Below are 15,998 nucleotides of genomic sequence, written 5' to 3'. Positions count from 1 at the left end.
TTTTTATATCTATTCTACCCACACTCCTCTCCCTCCTATCACTATCTCTTCCCTCCCCACCAACCACTGTCTCTGACCTCAAACCTTTCCCCTTACAACTCTTGCTCTCTTCTCTCTACCCTTCACTAGCACTCTTTTTACAGTTAACCCCTCCCACCTTCTCACTGTCTAGCTCTATCCTTTATCCTATTCACTCTCCCTCTACACTTCTTCTTCCTCTTACACCCCACTCTACCACCATTCGCTTTCAAATACAATCACAATCGCAGCTTCACTCTCTCCATTTGGTACCACCCCCTTTCACACAAATTGCTTCACCTGCACCCCTATTCCACTCCTCCACAGATTCTTCAACATGCGCCCAACATTCCGTTGTCGTCCTGGACTCTTGGTCCATCTCTGCACATCCTGAGTTCACGTGAACATCCTTCACTTCGTTTCATTCCTCTGGGTCTTTTATACGTGTCATTCCCTTACTCTGTCCTTTCTCCCCCCACTCCATTGATCCCCTCGTTCATCTGACATCATGGGGCACTCTAAACCGGTCTTGTCCCCCGCGGTTCAGTCCTTGTAGCACAATGTTACAAAAAACCCTCATAGTCTCGCCCACTTTTTGTAAGCAGGTTTCTGAATAAGCTCTAGTTCTTTATACGCTGCATGTCTGGTCAGCATTCTGCTCCATTTCAGCTGCAGAAGTAATGCTTCCTTTCTATGTCACATGTCGGAATGTCAGTCTGCATGGAGGTTGTCGCTTTTCTTTAGGAGTCTGCTGGGCTTGCTCCGTGTGGTAGTGCATTATGGTCCAGGTAGCTCTGAAATAAAGAACATTTAACTCTGGCCTCAGTTGAGGGTACATGGCATTGGGTATTGAAAGTGGTACAGGCCTTAGCAGTCAAGGCACATTCTGGGGGTTCAGGGTCTTGGGCCCTCCCAACTCCCTCTGGGCTGGCCTGGCTTACACCCTGCTAGGCCTCCTAACCGAGGTCAGGAGGCCCCTCCCCCCAACCCTCCCTCTGTGGGGTCAAGCCCCATACCATGTCACAAGCGTCATTAATGGGATAACATAAAGTAGGGTCTTTCAGGTGCTCCCACCATCTTAGAGCATGAAGTACAGCCAGCATAAGTCTCTATCCTAATTTTTAAGTCTGTGGCCGTCCAGCTATGCACTATTTTAATAAACTAAGTTCAAAGGTGATGGCAAACAGAAACGTCTCTATCTATTCTTAATATGTTCTTCTGGCTAACCCTGTGCTTTAAAAGAAATATTCAAAGCCTCGCCAAAACAGAAATGTTCATAAGCCTCTATAAATGTTCAGAACTCTTCTACAACAAAACACAAGATTCTTCGCTGGACAGTCATTTGATCTTGGTTCTGGTTTTCCAATGAGTGTCGTCTTCTGTACAACCTCTTCCTTTAGGCCTCTCCATCACCACTGTTTCTCATTTCATTTTACTTCTGCACAGTTCTCTTGGGCCTTTCCACAGCCCTCTTATTCATGGTTTTCTGGGTGAGGGGTCTTCGGGGAGTGGGACACCGGATGGCGAGACGCAGTATCCCCTTCCCTGTCGCACCTTTCCCCCCTCCTACCAGGTAGGATACGTAGGAACTCTGTCCCCCCCACTCCCTTGTCCTACATGAAACTGTTCACACGGGCGGCCTGCTCTGGGAGAAAAAAGACAAACGCCCGAGCAGTATACCTGATGCATCCCAATACAATGGTCAGGCGAGGTTAGGCAATTACTGACCGACACTCACACCTGACTTCTATTAAGCTTCCCCACATGGATGAAAGGCGGAGCACGAAAGCACATGCTGAGCGAGGCAAAGCACACGAGGAAACAAAGCAGTTCTGAGACGGCAGCTGAATGAGAGACAAAAGACGACAAACAAACTACGGGAGGTTTGCAGGTTTAAAGAACAAAGTAGCGATAGAGAAATCAACACAGCCGGTGAGTTGGGGAGACCGATACAAGACTGGTCTGTGTTGAAGCCAAGGTTGCAAGCAGCAACATTGTATACCGAACGCTGGAACGAACATTGTTAAACCCGTCTGATGATAGATGTGAGTAAAGATGAACTGCTGATGCCTTTTTGAACTTGGAAAGGATACAATATCGTTGGTGGAGTGGTCCGGCATCGCGTGCATGCTTACAAAGGTCTCTGTAAGGTATTCAACCAAAAGGTGGTGGCAATGAAAGTAAAGAATTGTAAGGAGAAAGATTTGGTGAATCGAAGTGGTCCTGTGGCAGGTCGAGCAAAATCCTGTGCACAATCGAAAGACTACGATTTTTTTATATAGAAAAGGAAAGATTGGAAAATGAGATAAAATAGTCCAAGCAGGGAGATTAATAAAGAACGTTGTGTTACAGTGGGTCTCAGCCCGGCAGAGGGGGACCCGGGATGAACAGTAAATCACCTGAAAAAATGTGCATATGAAATTGTAAGAAGAAAGGAACTTTGTTGTTTCTTTTTTCGCATCAGGCCCTCTGAAATAAGAGACTTTGAATGGTAAAGAGAGTTTGGCCCTGATGCTGAGTTAATTGTGGAGTCCCACAAGGGTCATGCACCGCACCTACCCTCTATAACCTTTTCACCAAGCCTCTCTTTGACTTTCTGGGCGCACTCAGCATAGCTTACACAAACTATGCCGACGACACGCAAGTCATCCTCCCCCTCACTGGAGACTATGACCAAGACACAGAAGCCCTCCTTAAGATATATGCCACCATCCAGACATGGATGGCTATTAATGGTCTTTGTTTAAACAATGATAAAACCGAGATCATCATCCTAGCCCCCAAGGAAATTCTATCCAAACTCAGCCCTGAATACCTCGCATATCACCATTGGCAACATTAACATACCTGTCTCCACATCCGTAAAGACCCTAGGAGTCTACTTAGACTCCACACTCTCAATGACAAGACAAGTCATTGCCATCTCCTCTGCCTCCGTGCTCACCACCAAACTCATTTATGCCATAAAACCTTACCTTACCTCTCCAAACTGCCTCCTAATCGCCATCGCCAGAGCCACAATAGGAGCCAGACTCGACTACTGCAACGCCCTCCTAGCTGGCACTTCAACCAAAAATGTAAACGGGCTCCAAATAGTGCAAAATAACACACTCCGTGCTACACTGCACATCTCCAAATTTGACCATGTATCACAGGCCAGAAGAAATTCACAATGGCTCCCAGTTAAAGAAAGAATACATTTCAAAATACTCACCCTCACACTTAAATGCATCAATCTCATAGCACCATCCTACCTATCAGAAACCTTAACCAAGAATTCATCCCTCCGTCTTAAAAGAAGCCACAATGCTAACCAACTCCGAATACCCACTATAAGAAGAGCCACTTCCCACACATAGCACCTAAGCTCTGGAACGCCCTTCCCAACGCACTCGGAGCAGAACCTTCTCTCTGATCCTTTCGTAAATCCCTTAAAACTACACTATTCCCATAACTCCTACCCTTGCCCTCACTCTCTCCGACCCCTAGCTGTACTGTAATGCAATAAGTCTGTAATGCAAGTATATTTAACCAAAATATGCTCCTGAAATGCAAATCTCCATGTAACCACCACTTTGCCTTTCTCCGTAACCAGCTACGATGTCCTAATCTGTAACAGCGCCACGATGCCCCTGGGCTGATGTCCGCTTTAAACATACGAATAAATAATAGTGTTTATATAAGACGTTGTTGTACATAACTTGATTCGGCTGTGGAAGCCATGAAAGCAATTTGTACATACATACATACATACATACATACATACATACATACATACATACATACATACTCAATGGATACAGTTGGGCATCATTTCCACAATAGGAAGGGGTTAGGATTAAGAAGGAGCATAGGACAACATTCCCAGTTACGTATGCTTTAGGTCATAAGAGTTGTACTCCGCAACTATTTTGAATTGCATATTAAAATTTTAGCATTGTGCAGACATATTTTTTCCAGCCCATTGAGATGGGCTAACAGGGCATCAACAGCTTCCTCCTTGTGTCTGAAATGAATATTAACAATGATGAAAACATTTTGGGGGATCCACTTCCCATTTTACAGTTAAAATATCAGAAGAAAAATGATTGAACCAAAATTTTTGTACCAAATAGTGTATCAGATAGTGTATTTATAAAACCTGTGAACAAACCCCCACTTGGTCTACTCATTACTGATTTACTTGCAGGAGCATTAAACATGGTATTTCCATGCCTCTCCTCCGGGAGCAAAAGTCACATCTCCTGTAGACCAATATTACCAAACTTGTCTAAGAATTGCAGCCATAGGTTTCAGTAATTTGGATGGTTAACACTGTTTTGACGGAACCCAATAGGGCGTGGACTTGACAAATGGGTCACCTTAGAATATCGAGAGCCCCCTATTGCCTTCACACAGGTCGGCTGCCCCCAGCGATTATACCACATGAAGAACCGGGGGAACTGGTGCCAGTTAAAGCCCCACAGGGGGAGCATGCAGCATGAACCCATAGATTGCCTTGGAGGCACGCTTGTACACACCGCTCTTTCTCGTAACATTCATTTTTATTAAGCTTATCCTTTAATTCGGCCCTAGTTAGATCCAGATTCGGGGGAGGTTGAAGGTCATGACCATTGTGCCCCATCTTACTTTTACTTATATTGCAGGGCAGAAGAGGCTAAATGGGTTCATGCCATGTATCGTGCAGCTGACAGATAGTGAACTTGGAGTCGTGATATACCTCAATTCCTCTATATGATAAAGCAGCAATACATTTTTATATACATACATGAATATATGGATTACCAAGCCCAAAACGTACGTTGCACACCCCCCACAGAACAATCTGCTAAACTTTAAAAAAGATATATCGGTCACACCGAAAATCTCAGCTAGAGCCTTAATCAGAGTTCTCTAATACAAATTCTTATTCCCATGGGTCAGTCCTTTGAAACAACAAATATTATGCATCTGATTCAGAGCAACATCTTCCTGCGCCTCAATCACTGATGATGGGACTTCCAGACTAGAGGATAGCAAAGCCAATTGAGCCTTCTAGGGCCTACAACTACCAGAGCAGGCCACTGTAGCTTTATCAAGTTTTTTTCCCCAGGCACCGGGCAAGACTTGCTCGGAGCGAACTCCGAAGTCGCCGGATGGTCGATTCCTTCCACTCCAGCCCCCAGCAATAGTAATGTACGCTTAGGGGGCAATTGGGAGGGATTGACACTTTCAGTCCCTGCGCCAGACTTTCCTTGAAGGATGCTCTACTATGCAGACTATCTTGTGGTTTAATGTTAATGATGGCTTCCCATTCCTCAATAATACTATTCAAACACCTATCAAAATGCCTCTCATCTGTCAACTCTCCCCTCCAAGGTAGAGGAGAGAGCCTCCTCGAGCCACCCCCTTGGCACTACAGAATCCCTACAGTGGTGTCTCTGAATCAGGGCGGTGTTGACTTATGCACCGTAGGCAAAAGGTCTCCAAATATAGGCCTGAGTTGGATTGTCTTTTGCAATGCTTACACGGGGATAGGGGGATGGTGCAGAGGGGGCAGCACAGAGCTGGGAATATCACTAGTTACCGAACTGTCTGAAAAATCTGGCACAGCCCCCTTCCTCTTGGGGGCAATGATTGCTGGGCACCTGCTCGACACACACCTCTACATGGGCATCTTCCAGCACTAGTATCTTGTGGGGAACCTCGAGGCAGGCTCAAATATAGGACTACCATCCCCCCCCCCAAGGATATACCCAGCCAGAAGAACCCTGAGGAAATTGACCCAAGCGCTGCTGACTCCCAAGAGCCCACTTAATAGTGGACTGAGTCATACAGGGCTTATGGCTATCTCTTAGTGCAGAGGTTAATGCTGTTCATTTTTCCACTTGCAATTGAACTTTGCCTGGTCATATCTACTTCTCAGAGCCATCCTATAATAGACACCCAGGGACAGAAATGCCAAAAGACCAACAGGACCAGCTCCACTGCTCCTTTTCTCCTCAGTTTGTCCTTAAGTACAGTTATCGGCTCTTTCTTAGTAAAACATCCATACCTTACAGGCCGCAATGTACATCTGCATGTGTTCTTCTCCTATTGAGTGCGAATGTACTTTGTTCATCTCTGGTCAAGCATTATGTTGGTTTCTTGTAGATTTTACCTTGTGGCTAATATAGGATATCGTAACTCTGAATAAGAGCTTTTCTTTCCAGAACCTACGATGACATGATGTTCTTGTTCTCTAGTTTTTTGCTCTTGTTAAAAGTTCTCTACCCACTTGCAATCTTGACGTTATATTAGCACTTTTGGCTCACTGGCCTCGCTCCTGTTGATTTGAATTTGCTATTTGGAAGGTTGCTTTTCTGGCAGGGGTTAGTTCTATTTATCACATTAATGTTTATGTTTAAATTAATTCTTTACTGTGTTTCACAAGGACAAAGGGGATCTTTGCACCAACCTGTCCTTTCTACCCAAGGTTTTTCCTGAGTTACACATAAACCAGGATATTTTTCTATCAACTGTTTTCCATTACCTCTATTTGTATGGGGCATCGGACCAGCCGATGTCTTTGCATGGCCCTTGACCCTTTTACTGCTGATAATTCAATGATTTCCCTTCTGAATAGACACATTTACACCCTTACATCACTCAGGGGTAATTTCAGTCAAGACCATATCAAGCCTTCAAATGGAATGCGACTGTGATGAAGTCCCCTGCTTGAGTCTGCGGACATCTAGTGTGATGAGCAAGGGAGCCTGGTGCCTCCTCGATTTAGTCGATGATTGACCTTGCAGTGGTATGGGGCAGATCACCTGGTGACCCTCAATTAGCCCCTTCACATGTCACAAGACACTAATTATTTAAATATTGATTTATCAGCAGTTGTATTGTGTCTTCAACGAGGAAAAGGTTGTGCACATGGTGAGAGGAAGCATAAGGTTACTTGGGATACATTATTTTCTCCTTGCCTAAAAATCAGTGCTTTGTGTGATCATGAGGCAGCCCGGTTTATATACAGTCAAATCTCCCGCAGAAGAGGTAACAGTTTAGCAAAAGCACAGAATTCCTTTGTCAACCGGAATGAATGCTCACTTAGACATCAAAGGAACATTGAATTTTTTATTTCAACAGGCCGGGTGTGACTTGTAAGGAAGGCATAGTATCAATAGTAAGACAGACCTAATTGACCACAGTTCAAAGGTGTTTATTGAACTTCAACAAGGGTATGATAAACGCCTATCTAAGCCTAAATGTACAGATGGGAGCAAGCTACGACCATCAAATAATAACACAGTCCTAGTGGTGTCTTCCCAAAAGAAAACGGCCTGTGCCAAAAAACCTTTTGTCAATCCTTACCTCTAAATACTAATAGTGTGGGGGTAGTGTTCATGAAAAAGAAAAATGTGTTCACAAAAATATGTCAGGATGTTAAGGCCGTTAGCATCCCTTCCCCATGTTTTCAGCAGGGGACAAGGCGGTTCACTTGAGCGTAGCACAATCTGTCTTCTTTAGCACAAGGATGAAGTTCAATTATTAGCATCAGGGCCTTCTGTTCCCAAGTCTCTTTGCCTATCAAAGTCTCTTCATGCAGAGAGTCTGATATGTCAACATAAACAAAGTTATTTTCCTCATACAAGTACTCAATTCAGGTGATTCATTATTCACCCCAGATACCCCTCTTCTAGGCTCAGATCCTCTTTCACAATGTCATAAGATATTCTTTCTCGGGTGGCTCATGGTTCACCCCGGATCCCACTCAGCCGGGCTCAGATCCCCTTCTTAATACAATTAGTCTCCCTCAACCGGGTTCAGACCAATTTCAGTTAGCATCATCTATCGAAGACTTTGGAATGTGTACAGGGTTTGGCTTGACCTGTTGCAGGACAACTTTGATTTCACAATCCCTGTTTACATTTGCCAGCTTTCAGTTGGATACCTAACGGAGACCTTCGAATGAGCACCCATGTAGCGCTGGACCACTCTGTTGGTGGTATTCGGTCTTGGCTTCAAACGTTCATTCACTCATCTGCTGTGTAATTATATTTGCATCGCTTGTCTCACGCTTCACACACTGTTCTCTTCAGTTTTCTCTATACAATGCTGCTGCTTGCACCTTGGCTTTAACACAGACCGGTCTGGTATCCGTCTCCCCTACTCACCGGCTGTGCTGACTTTACTGGCGCTGCTTTGTTGTAGGAGCCAAGGACAGCACCACAGCGGCAAACGATCCTCTCTGCCTTGGCTATCGAGGCGGGAGAGCCCCGGGTACCTCTGACACACAAAGCAGATTTCTTCAGCTTTGATTCCGGGTCTTATGTTTCTTAATTTCGAAGGCTCATGAAAGCAACAGTCTTCCTGCAAAAAGGTCAAGGGCACTTCCCTCCTTGCAACCCTGATCGGTCTTGCCAGCTGTCTCCTTGTATTGAACTGCCATCTTGGAACTGCTGTTTCCTCGTGTGCTTTGCTTTGCTCAGAGTGTGCTTTTTGGCTCCGCCTTTTATCCGTGTGGGGAAATGTGATGGATGTCAGGTGTGTGCAATGATCAGTAATTGCCTGACCCTGCCTGACCATTGTATTGTCATATGTCGGGTATACAGCTCAGGTGTTAGTCCATTTTCTCTCTCAGTGAGCTGTCCGTGAGAAAGTGTTTGTGTCGGAAAAGGGGGGCAGGGGGTTGAGTTCCTAAGTATCCCACCTGGTAGAATGGGGAAAAGGCACCACAGGGAAGTGGACACCGCATCTCACCTTCCGGTGTCCCACCTCCACTCCCTGAAGACCCCCCATCCAGGTGATCCTCCTGCACTGGTCCACCCACAGGAACTGGATCCAAAAGTGATGGCCATGTCCTGGCCACTTGGAGGACAGGTCCCCGGGGACTAGCGGGTGAGACACCTTCAGGTTTCTCACAGAATGCACAGAGAACAGACACATTAGTTCCACCTGCAAGACTAACTCAGAGAGCCTGCTCCATGAGCCAGCACACAATTTGTTTTTCTGACAATTTAATTGAAAGGCTGTTGGAAAGCCAGAACAGAGTCCAACCTAATTTCAGTTGCCACAGCCTTATTAAATTGTGCAGTGCATGGTGTGAGGAATCTGAGGGCATCCTCACTTCTTTCCCCAATATATCGTCCTACCAAGTGGCCAGGGAAAGGCCGTCGCTTTCGGATCCTGACCCTGGGGGTGGATGTGCGAGGGAGGATTACCTGGGTGGAGGAGACTTGGCGAGTGAGGCACCCTTGGGTGAGACACAGCATGCCCCATTTTCCTTTTGTAAGGAGTCAAATGTCACCCAGGCTTTTATAGGGTATTACCAATCTCTTCCCTATTTTGCTAGAGCACACTCTACCAAAGCGTACCACTCTGGTAATGAGACAATAAAGAAACAACTCCGAGTCAGACATCCTTACTAACAAAGACATACACAAAGACCACTCTTGTACTGGGACGAGGAAGAGGGATGCCAAGTACCTAGCACCTAGACCGTTACTGGGTAAAAGTACCTGCCTGCACCTGCGACCTAGGAGGTGGGGCTGAAGAGATTGCCTGGGATCTTGCCCGGGACTTGGCCTGGGAGATCTCCAGAGAGATTGCCTGTGCAACACTTGCAGGAGAAGCTGGAGGTGAGATCAGGGAGATGCATGTCTGAGGTGCCCAGAAGCTGTAGAATTGGTCTGCAGACTTTCTTGAGTCGGAGGGACTCCTTCTCCATACAACCAAGGCAGCAGAGATCCTGGAACCAAGGGGCGCTGAGCCAGGAGCAGTGACGTGCAGTGCAGCACCCAGAGACAGCGTACCCAGTGAGTCAAAAGAGCCTGAATGACTCGGGGACACTGTGGGGTGAACCACGTGGTTTCGGCAGGGCAGACCGCTCGCGAGTGAGCGAAGTACTGCTGAGGTAGTAGTACTACTGCTTAGTACTGCTGAGTGTGAATGCCGGTCCTGTATTGAATTAAAGACTTTGGACAGTATATTAAGGAAAAGGCTGATAAAACGGAATGAAAGGGTTTGTGTTGTGAATACCGAATTGTGAATAAGACGAAATTGAAAAGGCCTAGAAAGGGCCAAGGAAAAGTCAAGTTTGGAACTTGTGAAAACGCTTGTGAGCAGGGTGCAAATTCCCAGCAGGAGATTGACCTGGGAATTTGATGATAATGGATTTAAAGTGACTGAAATTAATGGGATGAAACCTTGTGTTTTGAATATCGAATCGAAGAAAAACAATAGTGATTGAATAACAATTGGATGGCAAACAGTTGGTGATATTCCCTAAAACAAAGGAACTGAATTTTGGAAGCTGAAGAAAACAAGCATTGTAAGTGCCATAACTAATATAAAGAACTGTGTGTACTTAAAGAATAAGCAGTGTCAAAAACGTGGAGAATATTTGAAAGCATATCAAGTGAATAGTGGCAAAACAATTATTAAGAAAGCTCCAAGAGAATACATCCAATACCACTGTGAAGCTGAAACAGTGGCCATGTAACTGTGAAGAAGAAGCAAGTAATGTGTCGGTTGCATGACCTGTAATGCGTGGACTGCGCCTATACAGAATACACCTATCTAAAGGAAAAGCCACTTGAAAGCTTGTATTTGACTATTAAGGATAGCTTGGGTGAGCTGAAATTAAGAAGCAAACTGTGATATTGGTGTAATTTATGAAAGGCAACTCTGCCAGAAAGCTGGGAAGTGTATCCCAAGGACCCCCTCATTTCGACAAAGTGAACTATCCTGAATCTTGGGCATGGGGAAAAAACCCTTTCCCAACAAAGAGCTGGAAGAAACTGTGAACATTTGTTTGAACACTTCTAATTTGATGCTGACATCCCTACACATTGTTTTCAAGTAGTTGTGAGGGCAAGTATAGGTTTTGGACACATACATTTGCTTTGGACTTATCACAGACTTATCAGTTTGTTAGGTAAGGAAATCCAACCTTAGCATAGGTCAAGTTAGGCCTTTTTCCACCCTTCCTTTTATTTTAATAAATGTTTGTGACCCCTTATATTTACTCAGTTGTCTATGTCTATTTCCTGATGCCTTCACAATAGAGAAGGCAGCTCTGTGCCACTTGCAGAAATAAGGGTGAATCCCATAGTCCACCTGGGGCTGCAGAATTCCCCAAAACAGCCATTTTGTAATGCAAGATGTCTCGTCTGTCTGTAAAGGATTGGTCTGTTTCTAAAACATAAAAATATACACAGGTGAGTCTTTTAGGCACTAGCAAATCGCAACCCTTCCTTGTTCAACTTCACATGTGCAAGCGCTCACAAGGAGCTAAGAGCAAAGGGAGGAGATACATGGCTATTTAAACCTGGGGCCCAGATTGCTTTGCTAGTTTGGGTGATTGCTGAAGGAGCCCGCAGGTGTTCGGCAATAGTTGGAGAGGAATTTGGAGAGCCAGAGGGAGTTGGGCTGGAGACTGAAGGGTGGGAGAATGCAAAGTAGGTGAGTGGAGGTAACTGGTAGTTGTAGTCTAGAGGGAAAGAAATTGGTAAGGGAGAACAGCAAAATGCTGTAGGGGTAGAATATCAGAAGGTAGTAGAAGTTGTACATCTGTACAAGGGGGAAGGTGAAAAGTACCCCAGAGAGACCTATTAACATTGGTACAGAGGGAAGGTGGAGAGTACCTTTTAAGGTGGCAGAATGATTTGTTTAAATCAGTGTACGGAGAGTATAGAAATGTTTCCGTGAGGAAGCAGTGAGAACAATTATCACCACAGCAGAGGCAAGGTGGAGAAAACTCCAACAAGGGGCAAAGGGACTTAATAACATAAGTAAAGGGGGAGGAAGAGAGCAGGCAACAGAATTATGTGATGGGAGTAGGGGGGCAGCTTGAAAAGAGTCTACAAGATGAACACATCGGAGAGAAGTGGAATTGATGACAGTATTACACATTGGGAGAAGTGGTGAAAACCTTGAGCCTACTATCCTGAGTCGTCGGGATAACATGGACCCGAACGGACCTGCAGCAATGCCACTGCAGACCCTGGGCTTGGTTCTTGTAGAGATTGGGCCTACCATAGTCTATGGACTAGCCTTTGGAACTCTTGTTTTGGGACACTTCAGTTTTGGAACAGTTGTTTTGGGGAATTTGTTTTGGGAAACAATGTCTTCTGATGCTCGGTTTTGGGGCTGTGGTAAGTTAGTGAGACATAGGAGACAGACAAAAGGTCATGGTTTCAACTGCGTAAGCTTTATATAAAGGAATTTGGCCTAGCCTGACCCTGGGTCAGGAGATAGTTTGCTCCTAATCTACAAAAATATAGATTTTTAAAGGTGCTAGTCAGGAATGTCATACAACAGAAAACTGTCTAGAATCTAATCTATCCTAGAGCCTGTCCCTACCACTTAATACAAAATGCACTAACATGAGAACATCCATGACGGTCTGAAAGGGATCCCTCTTTTAGGTTTGGTAGTGGTGGTTAATTTCTGACCCCCATCAAAAGTCTCTTGTGTCTTTCTCAGGCAATGTGCCTGAACAAACAGTTCCAAATGATTTGAGTCTTCGAGTTTCTTTGTGGTGCTTGTTCCTGGCCCCCACCCAAATTTCTGATTCGTATCTTAGGCCTACTGCCTATTTTGGCAGTATATCCTTTGGCTTGGGCCACTGTCTTTGCTCTTGGTTTCCTGGTTTACCGCAATGGGCCTCAATAGCTAGTGCTTTTCGTATGTCCATGGAAAATATTGTATTTCACCCCAGCGCTGGGTATTTGATATTTCCACACTTCTGGGGTGCTTGGGAATCTTATCCCTTCATGGGATATCTTGGCTCTCAGCCCGGTTTGGGCAGTTTGGCTTGTCGTCCCTCCTGGGACCCTCAAGTGTCCTTCCCTTTCGTGGGTTATCTTGGTTCTCAGCCCGACTTGGGCCATTTTTTCTGTCAGCCTCTCTTAGATCTTCGGGTTTCTCACCCCCTTGTTGGGATATCTTTGTTCTCAGCCCAAGTTAGGTGGTTTGGTTCATCAGTCCTTCTTGGGCCTGCGGGTTTCTAACACACTTGTGTGGGTATCATGGTTCTCAGCCCGGCTTGGGCGACTAGCTTTTTTGGCCCTTCTTGTACTTGCAGGTTTCTGACCCTCTTGTGACTTATTGTCTGGCCTTGCCACGCTCCTCCCTGTTCCATCTGCTTGCCGCGTACTTGGTGTTTGGTGGCTTTGCTCATCAGGGAAAGCTGCTTTTCAGGCCAGCGCGGAACCGCGTCTTCGGCTTCTCTCAGACATCCGTCTTACCATGCGCATCAGTTCCTCTCCTCTTTCGTTGAAAAGACTTCAGCGTCCTTCAGGTACGGCGACGGTTGACAGGCTCTGGAATGGTCACGTCTCTTTGGAAATCTGTGGGGTTGAGCTCCTCTGACTCCTGGTCGTGTCTGCCATTACAGCGTTCCACAGGCTTCTCTCCTTCTCCGCCCTCCAGGCAAATTGTGTAGTGCTGTCTCCAGACTCTGCCTCCAAGGGTGAGGATACCTCCTCTGGGATAGCACGCAGGCAAGCGGTTCTCGTGCTCTTGCTCGTTCTCTCCAGCAGACTGGCTTTCTCCAGATTGCTCACTCTTGAGCTTGCTCACTCTTGAGCTTGCCTCTCTTTAGCTGTGTCCGCACACAAGGCCTTTATCTTCCTCCTTGGCAGAAGAGGAGAGTCTGAAACAATGCCAACCAATTTAAAGGCCCCTTGTTCATTAGTGCCCGGTTCTACTCCCAAATAACCCACAAACAATAGGGTTTCTTCATGTAAGGAAGATGGAGTATATATCTGCTGGGGTATACCTTGTCACCTAAGGGGCGGGGTGGGGGTCACCCACCAGTGCAATCTTGCTTTCCCTGTCGCCTAGTGGGTATTAAACCGACTCACTTCCCTAGTGCCAACTGGGGTGGTTCCCCCTTGGGGAGAAGGGACGGAGTCCCCGGATCCATCATGATGGGGCTTCTATCCCTGGGAAATGGAGTCAGAGGGATTGTGTTCTATCCCTCACTCCTTTTGGAAACCTTACTCTTTGCACTCCCATTCCAGTGCTGTGGCTGTGTCCAACAAGTCTGTTCAGAAGAGACTTGGGATTTTGTTGCTACCACCTCTCTCTCGGCTATTGTTATAGATGACTTTGTAGTCTTTTGGTATGGAGGAAGGTGAATTGCAGGAGGAAGTACAATTAATCAAATTAGTTATTCATGTATTACATGATCCGGGAGTTTGGCAAACGTTTGCTCTACGTATGTTTTGGCATACAACTCCCATCAGCACTATTCAGTACAGGGTTCATGTCAGTCCAAAGTATCTGGAGAGCCACATAACGAGTTGGGCGGTATCCCAACTTTATTAGCGTTAGCGCCCACGCATCCAGCGGTATTACCGCCGGATCACAGGTTGGGCGCTAACTCTAAGTCCCCATACCGCTGGCGGTAATTGTGCCAAATGGTTTTTTTCTGGCGTATTTACCAAATACGCCAGACTCGAAATTGGGCGGACCCTTAATTGCAGTGGTAACAAAGTTACCTCTGCATTTAAGGGCTACCGCCCAACACGTGAAGAGGCCCTTTGTATACACTTGTCGTGGGCCTCCTTTAACCTCAATAATACATTCACTCATTTCTGTAAAAGGAATCCACTACCGAGATAAAGCTGGCGTGCCAGTGAAGGGATGGACCAATGCATAAGCATTGAAGAGAATGCGCTCCACTTTCATTTTACAGATTCGTGGTGTGAAAGTACTCTTGTCAGTTTGCCTGCTGGGGATCAAAATCCAGTAGTATGGAGGGAAGTTGATTATAGACTACGAACAGAAGTGTCACTATGGTGAGTAAAATTAACCAAATACCCTGCTTACAAAACATGTCATCCTGCCTATGCTCCAACATGTCTACTGAACAAGAATTGTCCTCTTTCTTGTGTGGCGTGACCCAAATTAAGTAGCCGAAGAAAGACAGTATTTGAGGCTAAAGCCTCTGGTCGGTTTCTATTTTTACCATATTCCAGGAAAATCTGGTTAGCCTTTCGTTGCCTGCTATTGGTCAGGGACCCTTTAACGTTTTGAAAGTCAATATCTGATTGAGAAGGATGGAACGCAGGTCACTCGACTTCTGGCCAATGGTTCTATTACACATACTAGATTTGGTTTCAAAGTTAACTGCTTTGTATCCTGTAACCTCTCTAACGAGAGCTCTGTACTCTGTAGAATATCACTTGTGTAGAAGCTCGGTTCACTTGATGGCACTGTTTTGACTTGTTTCTTTGCATTTATTTAGATCTATAACCTTTCTCAGAATATTCAAGAGGATGATCTGCAGCAGCTACAGGTAAAGAGTACTTTAAAATCTGGCGTGTGTCCTTTGATACCGTCTACTTATTTTCATTTGGTATCTCTGCTTGCCTCTGGAAGTCTTTCTTTGTCTTGTATGTTGTGCTGCTCTACCCTCCCTGATCAGTCTGTGATGCTTTTCTCAGTGTCCTGCTATATTGCAATGTATGCGTTGCTTGACTCAGTTTGCCTCTATATAACTGTTCATATTTCATTTTTTTATTTAAACTGTGTTAGGCAGAAACCTGTGCAGTTCCCTTAGGGAACACTGCAAAAGATTTAAGACTACAGGTGTTGTCAGTAAACCCACTTGGTAGCAGTCTGCACCACCCAGATTTACCTGGTAGCTGTGGCTGAGCAGTCAGACTTCCCTCAAGAAGGGTTAGACAGTATGCAAAGTATACACAATAGGCACTCAGATACAATAATACAAGCAAACACTGACCAGAGCTTGGGTATCAAAGTATATAATTATTTATTTAAAAACACGGTTTGAAACACTCCAGCACTCTTGTTGTAAAATATTCTAAACACAGTTACTATTGTAATCTGTACACCCCTTTTTCCTTATCAGATAAGTCACAGTAAAACACCACTTATTTTCATACAGAGGTGAGCGCTTAACTAGATTGCACTCCAATAAGTTTGTGAGAAAGGGAGGGGAAACGGACAGAATATGGAAAGGTACACCACTCTAAGGTTCAGGA

General features: G+C 45.3%; 1 protein-coding gene across 1 annotated transcript in view; it reads left to right on the top strand.

Moving 5' to 3' along the window:
* Window positions 1–15,998, top strand: part of ATL3 (atlastin GTPase 3) — a 1,042,039-nt gene that overhangs the window by 293,586 nt on the left and 732,455 nt on the right. Inside the window, exon 5 of the mRNA XM_069645000.1 lies at window positions 15,239–15,289. Within this exon, the coding sequence (XP_069501101.1) occupies window positions 15,239–15,289 (51 nt within the window). The remainder of the gene's footprint in view (window positions 1–15,238; window positions 15,290–15,998) is intronic.

This window comes from Ambystoma mexicanum, chromosome 2p (genome assembly GCF_040938575.1).
Source record: "Ambystoma mexicanum isolate Mex_15411 chromosome 2p, UKY_AmexF1_1, whole genome shotgun sequence".
Classification (NCBI taxonomy): domain Eukaryota; kingdom Metazoa; phylum Chordata; class Amphibia; order Caudata; family Ambystomatidae; genus Ambystoma; species Ambystoma mexicanum.
The sequence above is the reverse complement of the archived record's forward strand: the minus strand, read 5'-3'. Positions and strand labels throughout refer to the sequence as shown.